Below are 9,858 nucleotides of genomic sequence, written 5' to 3'. Positions count from 1 at the left end.
TTAAATATTATTTATTTTAAAAGATATGAATAATTTTTGTTTCATAATAATTTTTTTTAGTACTCATGAATATTTTACCACTTTATTACAAAACTTGTATATCTTACTTAAAATAATCATATACATGTTTTGTTTAACACATAACTAATAAACTAGTGTCATAAAACCAAAGATTACAACGATCAAATTTAATTTAAGACAAACAATAAACAAGTTTTATAAAAATCAAAATCAAAACTCACATATTATAATTATATTCAAACCTAATAATGTTTGCATATTATATATATATATATATATATATATATATATATATATATATATATATATATATATTAGAAAAATTAGACGAAGAAAAAACTGATGAACCATCTGTTGTATGAAGGAATGGGTTGAGAACTCTGAAGTTGGGACAACTATGGTAGGTAAATCTGTCCTCACTCGTATCAATTCGTGAGACCTCTATCCCTCCAGAAGGGTATTAAATAAATATTAATAATTTTAATAGCCACCAACTACCCTCCTTAAATGTACATTCATGAAAAGGACCTATGCTACTAGCAGCTAAGCCATTTCCCCCCTTTCTGTTGGTAAAAAAAAAAAACAGGAAAGCAACGTTTACCCCATTTTCCCACTGAGTGTATGAGCGATATCATTAACATTATGAAGTCAAAATAATGTAGATTTTAGTTAAAAACAAAAGGTTTCTAAATGCTCCTCTGGTACGAGTCTTCGTTGAGATTTTCAATCATCTAATTAGAACATTTAAGTATTAGTGTGTATTTAACTAAGTTTGGAATATCAGAGAAACTTTATTAATTGTTAAAACTATCCAAAATATGAAAAAGATCAAATTCTCATAATATATATTTCTCGATTTCTTAGGTTTTCCGTTATTTTCATTATTTTAAGATAAAGGAAATTAACTGAATTTCATATTGTATATAGATATTTGCGAATGAATTGGTCATATTATGTTATGCATATTTTTCTATGTTAAGAGGTGGTTCTAATAAACGATTATTAGTGGAGATACGTGATAGTTTAGCTTGGGTTTTGTTCTGTAGAGTCGAATATTTTAACCTATTAATAAATAAATATATATTAGTTATTACATTAGACTTCATTAATATACTGTGAATGATGCAATAAACTTTTAAATGGATCATGTATTAGTTTATGATGATATTTGTTTATGTATCTTTTAGAAGAAATCACACTTTCTTAATCATTTATAAATCTTTATTGAAATACGAAATATATATTAAGAGATAACAATTTCAAAACATGATAATAATGTGGAAATATAGTATATATATATATATATATATATATATATATATATATATATATATATATATATATATATATATATATATATATATATATATATATATATATATATATATATTGTTAATATGGGCTCGAATCCAACCGATCGGTAAGGGTTGCAAAGTACATGAGTAAAACCGAGTGGTAGACGCTCGAAAATGTCTTGGAGCCGCTCGGTCCCGACAACCGTTGAGCACAATTAAGGTCATAACGGCTACTGTTAAGGTTTGCATTAATGATCATTAAAAGGTAAATTAATTGGTCAAATTCCTTTAAACTCTATAAATAGGGGTTTACTTTCGAGATAAATGGACTTTTGACTTTTGATTACTCATAATAGAGAAAAATTCTGACTTGAGCGTCAGAGTGTCTTCTGCAGGTCTCCCCCATCCGATGTTTAATATCCTGAAGGAAGGAACAAGGATGCTCGACACGTAGGATTACAAGACTATAAGGTCAGTCGGTTTGTCGGAGCTCAGAGCTAGGAGAACGTTCGGTACGGAAGGAGGGTAGGCGGTTATCCTCGTCCAATTTTAGCAGAAACATTTTGGCGCCCACCGTGGGACCGAAGATTTTCGAAGACACCCTAGCAAGACCATAAGGATGGCATAGGACCCAATGGCGTTTATGCAGGAGATGCAGAGGAGGATGGAGGCCATGCAGGCGGAGATTGAAACCTTGAGAGCTGAGCGTGATGCGGCAAGGGAAGCCCAGCCGAACCAACAATCGTTTGCACGCACTCGAACCCCACCCATTGTAGAATTCCCAGAGACTGATCAGGACACTGCTCCTGACGCTGATCAAAATTTGGACCATAGCGATGATTGTAAGAACCTGAAAAATAATTAGAAAGTTAATGGGGTGATTAATTTAAATGAAACCAGAACTCTTTCATTTAAAAGCTCATTTTCAGATATCTTGGTTCAGTAACCAAGCCCCATTCTCTCTCTAAAAAAACTCAGTTCTTCTTTTTCTCTGTCCTCTCTCTACAACCTCTCCTCCTTTTCTGTTCAATCTCTTTTCACTGAGCCACTGGATTTCGGTTTAGGTGGTGCCAAATCGTCCGCAGCGTAGAGAGCTTCAGAACCATCCGATTAGTTTTGGGTTCTAAGCTAGTAAGTCCCTCCATGCAACCTCTTCTTTATTCTTGAACCTAGCTCATGCAATCTCTGCTGGTTGCATGTAACTAGAAGCATACTTCTTCCTGTTTCTGTCAAACTCTAGCTCTAAGAGTTGTTCTTAATCACTAAGTGGTGGTGTGTAGGGAGCTGTTTAGGTTTCTCATAACTCGAGGTACCGTTAGGGCATTCCAACGAGCTGTGCGGTTTTACTCCAAGGTAAGGGGAGCTAGGATATGTTTTTTAAATTGGTTGCATGAACTGTATGTTGAGTATTGTACTGCTATACTGTTGATATTGTGTTTTGATTTGGAAAGACTTAGTTGCATGTGTTGGGTTGAATGACTGTGAAATTGGATTGTAATGTATGTAAACCTTTTTGGGATGTATTTAATTACTGTAATGTCTATGTTGATGTGTTTGGGCTGAGAGTTATGTTGTAACCGTGAATGGATAGAAAAATTGGTATTCTGTAAGGGTTTTGGGTCACTTGAGAGGAAGTGAGATAGTGAATTTGAGAATTAGGAGTCTAGGGCTCTTGTAGTCTGTTGGGATAGTACAAGGAGGTTATTTGTGACTTGTTAGGGTCATCAAACTGGTCAAAAATAGGTGCAAAGTAGTAGAATCAAAATTGGGTCCTTAAGTTGTGGAAATTGATGTTTCAAAAGATAAATCTTGATCTTAATCACTTTAGATTAGTAATAGGGAGAGTTAGGATCATCTAGGCAAGTTTAATTAAGCTTAATACATGAATTGAGGGTGTTAAAAGTTGATAAAAGGGCCTAGAATTGGTAAAGTGTATGTGAGTGTCATAATTCTGCAGAATTTGTGTTTTGCAGATTATGTAGACTCACTATGCGAGCTATCTCGCATAGCGAGACCCTGTAGAGGGTGCTCACTGTCTGAGTTATTCGTTGTGCGAGCTGGTGCGCTGTGCGAATGACCAGATGATGTTGCTCTCTGTTTTTGGATTCGCTTGGCGAATCCTGTCGCTATGAGACTGGTGGTGGTCTGGAACCACTGCCCTTTTAATTCGAAGAGCGAGATGGGCGCAAAGCGAGAGGGTTTGGGCGTGTGCTCTCTGTCTGAGCTTTCGCATAGTGACTTGGGTTCGCTATGCGAGAAGACCTAAGGCTTGTAGCCTCAACGAGTTAATTCGCATAGCGAATTAAGTGGGTGCACTATGTGAGGGACATGAGGTACAACACCTCAGCGAGTTAATTCGCCTTGCAAGTGAGGATGTGCTGTGCGAGACCATCCTCTCTCGCCTTGCGAATAGGGTGCGCTCTGCGGATCCTGAGTCCAGTCTTCTCTTTTGCTCTCTTTTTGGTTGAATCAAGTGTGTGGAATGATTGGAATGCATAGTATGATGTGGTAATGTGATTATATTGAAAGTATGCGAGTGTTTGAAACATTGTTTGGTGACTAAGAGTATGTGGTTTTAAAAGTATGGTTGATGGACGTAATTCCATGGATCTCAAAGGAGGTTACATGGTGGTGCCCTATGTTATGGACATAATTCCATGGATCTCAAAGGGAGGTGATAACAGTTGAAAAACTGTTATTTTTATACTTAAATTTGACATAAAAAACAATCTTTATGACTTAGAAACTAGCTTGGAATCATGCTTTTGCTTATGTTTTTGAAATAAGAGAGTTGGATGAGTTTTATGCTTGGTTTCCCTTGTTTTTGTAGCTTTTAAGATGAATTGAATGGAAGAAGTGAAATAGCCATAAGTTGGAGTCAGAAAAGGAAGAAAAAGTGCATAAAATAAGAGCCACAAGTATCGCTCAGCGGAAATTATCGCTGAGCGGCGCTCTGAAGACCCGCAATCATCGTTGAGGGGCAAAACTGCAGCTGAGCGTCAAATAGAAGAATCCCACTTACCGCTGAGCGGCAATGACCGTTGAGCGGCATTTTGATGGGCCTTGGGCCACTTTTCTGTAATCTTTAAGAGTCTATATAAAGTTTTAGTCGACCTAGGTTTAGTATCTTTTGGCAAAACGAAGCAAAATCATACTTTCTTCACCCCTTAGAGGAGGATTTTGGATGCTCAAGCTCCATTCTTCAAATTCTAGGGTTCTATCTTTCATTCTTTCGTTATTTTTCATCTAGTTTCACCATGATTATGGTGAACTAAACCTTCATTGTTGTTGCATTTAAACCTATAAGAATTTGTTTTACAAGTCTTATTTAATCAACAAATCACATAACTGTTTAGGGCGTGAGTCCTTTGGGAAACGATACTTGGTCTTACCATTTATTATTACTTGATACGATTCGGTTACACTTGTCAAGGGTTAACAGGAGGTTACATGGTGGTGCCCTATATTGTTGGACGTAATTCCATGATCTTCAAGGAGAAGATTCATGGTGGTGCCCTTAGTGTTTAGAATGATTTGCATGGTAGCTCAGTCTTGGGGATTATCCTGAAACTACAATGGTTAATCATTCTCAAGTAAAAAGGATTGAATCATGTCGTGAGTAGTAGTAGGAGGTCCTAGTCTTGGGTGCTTCTAGTATGGCCCAAGGTGAGTGATAACGGATTAACCTCGTGAGTGTGGTAGGGTGAAACCCATTGGTAATGGCTTTGCAAAGCAGTAGAGGCCACCACGAGTGCATGACCCGCCATTGCTTGGCAATCATTCTAAGTCCGGACGAGTCAAGTTTAAGTGCAACAAGTCATGTTTTTATAGTCTAATATATTTGTCCTTATTTGCATATGGTGTGTGGAAGTTATAACATGATTTTTATATCTAGCTCACCCTTGCTTTTGTGTTTGTGTTTTTCTTGGGTATGCTTTTCCTTTTGCAATGATCATCCACTTGGATGTGAGCAGAGGCATATGAGGTGCCTCTAGAGCAGGCTTTGGAGGAAGACAATGCTGCTGCTTAGTTTCGTTAGGACTCTTAGTTGTCCTTATTATTTTGAAATACTCTAGCATGTTTAAGTTTTAAATTATGACTCAATTTGGGATGATTGTAAGCTTAACAACTTTATTTACAGTCTACTCTAATTGTTCTCTTTTATTAAAATGTGGACTTACTATATTATATGCTTCTATATAATATGGGATTTTACAATGATCAGGGCGAAAACAATTCGCGGAGGAGTCTGGCCCGCCCGGTTCAAGCCGCTCGGGCAAGGGCACTTCACCCCTTTATGACAACCGTCATAGAGGAGCAAATGGTTGAAAGGGCATTCCCGACTTTGGAAAAATACGACGGGTCAGGAGATCCGGAGGAACATCTGAGGTCGTTTGCCGACGTTATGGCCTTCTACTCCCCTAGTGAGAATGTGTGGTGTAGGGTTTTTTCCCTGTCGATAAAGGGAGAGGCTTTAGCATGGTTCCATTCGCTTCGGCCCAAAACCATCAACAGCTTCGTGACATTGAGAAACCTGTTCGAACGAAAATTTTCTTCTAGTAAGACGCGAAATCTTACATACTTGGAGTTAACTAACATAAAGCAAGAGAAGGGAGAAAACCTCAGAGATTTTATGGACTAATATAATCGGACTGCCCGGCAGGTAAGGGACGTAGGCAAAAAGTTCATAATTAGTACTTTAGCTACTGCCCTGAGGCCTAGCTTTTTTGCAGACAACCTATTCGCAGAACCCCCTATGACTGTGGATGAATTGCAAGATAGGGCGACCAAATTCATCAGAATCGAGGAGATGCGAGCTGTCAAAAAAAGGCAGCATAAGCATAATACTTCGGTCCTAAGCCAAGAAAAGAAAGAAGACGTTCATCCCAAACGAACAGAAAAAGGCAGAAAGTTCAAAGATTGTCCGAAAGGGCCTCGATTTGAACGATATACCCAGCTAAACGCACCAAGGGCAAGAATTTTAGAGGAAGCCTTGAGTGCGGATCTTCTTCCACCCTTGAAGCCTATTCGGCCCTCCAAGAATGCGGATGGAACTAAACATTGCACCTATCATTTGAATATAGGGCACACCATTGAAGAATGCACGATTTTAAGGGACAAGGTTGAGGAGTTGGTGCGAGCAGGACATTTGAGGAGATTTGTGAAAAGTGATCGGGTGGAGAGAAGTCCACCAAGGAGGGGAAAATCTCAACCAACTTATCGTAGAGATGATCGCCATTTGGACCATCGACGTAGCAGAAGTCGGAGTCATGACCGGCCACAACATGGAGTTATTAACACTATTTCTAGAGGATTTGCTGGAGGAGGACCATCGGCCTTGGCGAGGAAGAAAAGTTTGAGGGAGTTGAAAAACGTTCATAGGGTGGGTGTGAAGAAGTGCTTAGTGCCACCAATTATGTTTACCAATGAAGATTTCCATGCTCCCGATCCCGAGCAAGACGACCCTATGGTAATTACTGTTGTTATCGCTCGGTACAAAATTGGAAAGGTTCTTATTGATCAGGGAAGTTCGGTCAGTATACTGTATTGGAAGAGGTTTCAACAAGTGGATCTGTCGGAAGACTTGATAGTGCCTTATTCATCATATACTTCATTAGCAAAACATTGCAAGATACATAGATAAGATATAAGGAAGTTGTAAAGATTACTTTGGCTCTTGTAATAGCCTACAACGTTTGAGGCCTTACTTTCAGGGCCATCAGGTAGTGGTGAGAATTGACCATCCGATTGCTAAAATTCTGCGCAAGCTGGACTTGGCAGGGAGAATAATAGGTTGGTCAGTGGAGTTGTTTGAGTTTGGATTGCGTTTCGAGTCGCGCGGATCAGTACGTGGACAACACTTGACCGATTTTGCGGCTGAGTTACCTTTAAAAGAGGAACCTTCACAGCCATGGAAACTCTTTGTAGACGATTCGTCCGACCGGACATGAGGAGGAGTAGGGGTCGTCTTAGAAGGCTCGAACGGTCTACTAGTCGAACAATATATTATCTTCCGGTTCAAGATAAGCAACAATCAAGCCGAGTATGAAGGGATATTTGCTGGTCTTGAATTGGCTAAGGACCTAGGGATGACCTCCGTCGAATGCCGAATGGATTCACAATTGGTAGTTGGACAACTGCATGAAAGTTTCCAAAATAAAGACGATAAGTTGCTCTATTACTACCATAAATAAAGGAACTGGTTAAACAATTCCAGGTAGTGGAGTTTAAGCATGTGCCTAGAGAGTAGAATGCTAAGGCTGATGTCTTGTCAAAGCTGGCTAGAGGTAAGGAGCAAGCTCAATTATCATCATTCATAAGATAAGTTATGAAAATGCCTTCGGTAGAGTGCTTGTCGGTTTTTAAGGTAATCGATCGACCTGATTGGAGGAGGGAGATCAGAGAATTGATCAAAAGACAAGAGGAGGGCTTAACTGTGCGAGCTGCAGAATCTAAGAGGATCGCTCATTTTTTGTTCATAGGAGGCAGCCTTTATAGGAGAGGAATTGGCTAGTTGGTTCCTCTTGTTGTTTTGTTTTTGTAAATATGTTGTGTATGTTGTCTCTTACAGTTGTGTCTTAAAGTGAGGGAAAAGAAAAAGAGACAAGATGAGAAAAGAAAAGAAAAAAAAATAGATAGAGAAAAGTGAGAAAAATAAAAAATTTTGTGAATAATGGAGTCAAGAAGATGATTGAATTAGAGGTTTTAGGTGTGATTTGACTGTGTTTACACTTGTTCCCCATTGCTCCTCTATTTCTTTTGGTTTATAACTTCTCATACATATTATATCCTCCCTTGTCTTTGGCCCCATTACATTCATAAAAGACCTTTTGATTTGAACATGCATATGTTTTGAGTGTTGATATTAGAGGCTTGCCAAGTCTGTTTGTGTTTGCTTTCTTGGGTGCATTGAGTTGACATTGCTTACCTTAGACACTTGAGAGAAACACGATAATGCATCTATGAGGTTTTGTTGTTTTTGGATTCACCTCTTAAGCTGATTGATTATGTTACCATGTTTTGGAATTGCTTGGATGACTACCATGAGTATCTGTTTCCTCTAATTATCTGTGTGTTGGATGTTGTTTACTCCTTTTCTTTTTTCAGAATCATTGAGGATTGTGTAAATCTACTTTGTGTCTTTGGTGACTTTTTCTTTTTGTTTCCTAAAGATTGTGTAACACTCTTGATGTATTTAGAATGGTTCCTTGTTCTACGTCTTGATTTTTCCTAGGAGTGCAAAAGATTAAGTGTGGTCTATTTTGATGAGTCACCATTCTTCATTATACACTTAGCTTTCCGCACCATATTTTGTTAGTGAAGTGTGTTTAATTCTCCATTTTTATCTCATTTTCACTATTTGGGCTTAATTTCAAGGCTAATTCTTATTTTAATTAATTTGAATTATTTGGGCTTAATTATTTCAATCATTATGTGCAGGACAATCATTGTTTGAAAGGTTGAGAGAGGGTTTGAACATACTCCACAGAACCGTACGGTCGGATACGGCTAAAACCAAATGATAAGAGTTTGTTGGACCGAACGATCTGACACAGTCTTGACCGAACGGTCTAACAAAGTCTTTACCGAACGGTTTGACGAAGTCTTGGCCGAACGAGCAGTTGTGCCTTCACCAATCACCAGCGAACTGAGATGCTGAGTACTGGTTATACCGAACGACAAAGCGTAATAGTCGAGCACTACAGAACCAAACAGTCTGCTGAATCGTGAACTTTGGTTGAGAAAAACTATAGAATCGAACGGTTTGTTGAAGACTTGAAAGAATGAGCCTGCAATAATAACCAAGCCCTACTGTACAGAATGGAAGTGATTAGACGGTCTGAGAAAGTCTCGCTTGAAACCTCTACCGGACGGTCAGCTACAAGCTGAGCACTATTGAACATAATGGACAAACACTCCAGAACCGAGCGACAAGTAACTATTGCAGTGCATAGCTGAACCGAACGGTCTGAGAGCCCTTATCTGATGCATGATCTGGATAGTACTCATGGCCGAACGGTCAGATGTAGTGAACAACAGTAGTGTTGGAAGCATATTCTATGACTTCAAGGGTGTGGTCACGTTAGTGTTAGAGTATAGTTTCATTTTTGATTGTTATTGGGTCAAACCTTAGGACTTTGGGTCCAATTTTAGGTCATTTTGTAGGACAAGCCCATTAGAAGGGTAGTTTGATCTTTTGGGGTCTATATACCCCAAAATCACTTTCACTTTCAAACTCTCCTCCGCCACTTTACGTTCTCTGCTAGGATTTTAGCTTTTTGGGGGAGCTTCTTCTTCTTCCTCCCCCTTGGGGGAGGTTTATGTGTTGCTTTATTTACTTTTTATGTATTGAACTCATTCTCTTTACAATTCCATGGTTGAATTTGTTGATGCACTCAAGTTTCTTCTTCATTTACGTTTTCTGCAATGCATTTTTCATCTTCATCCCCTTTTATCTAGTTGTTTGCTTCTGCCATTCAGTTTTCACTGTTCAATTGCGTTCTCTAAGTTCTTCTCGTTTGTGAATTTACATTTTGGATGC

The 9,858-nt window shown here is 38.6% G+C and overlaps 1 protein-coding gene across 1 annotated transcript; it reads left to right on the top strand.

The window, feature by feature from the left end:
• The first annotated feature begins 6,072 nt into the window (after positions 1-6,072).
• On the top strand, positions 6,073-7,267 carry LOC108336846 (uncharacterized). The gene is made up of 2 exons (XM_017573293.1): positions 6,073-6,849; positions 7,031-7,267. Exons 1-2 carry the CDS (start codon positions 6,073-6,075, stop codon positions 7,265-7,267), a joined length of 1,014 nt encoding a protein of 337 aa, XP_017428782.1.
• Positions 7,268-9,858: the final 2,591 nt, after the last annotated feature.

This window comes from Vigna angularis, chromosome 7 (genome assembly GCF_016808095.1).
Source record: "Vigna angularis cultivar LongXiaoDou No.4 chromosome 7, ASM1680809v1, whole genome shotgun sequence".
NCBI lineage: Eukaryota > Viridiplantae > Streptophyta > Magnoliopsida > Fabales > Fabaceae > Vigna > Vigna angularis.
Note: the sequence above shows the minus strand (reverse complement) of the source record. Positions and strands in the feature narration are given on the sequence as shown.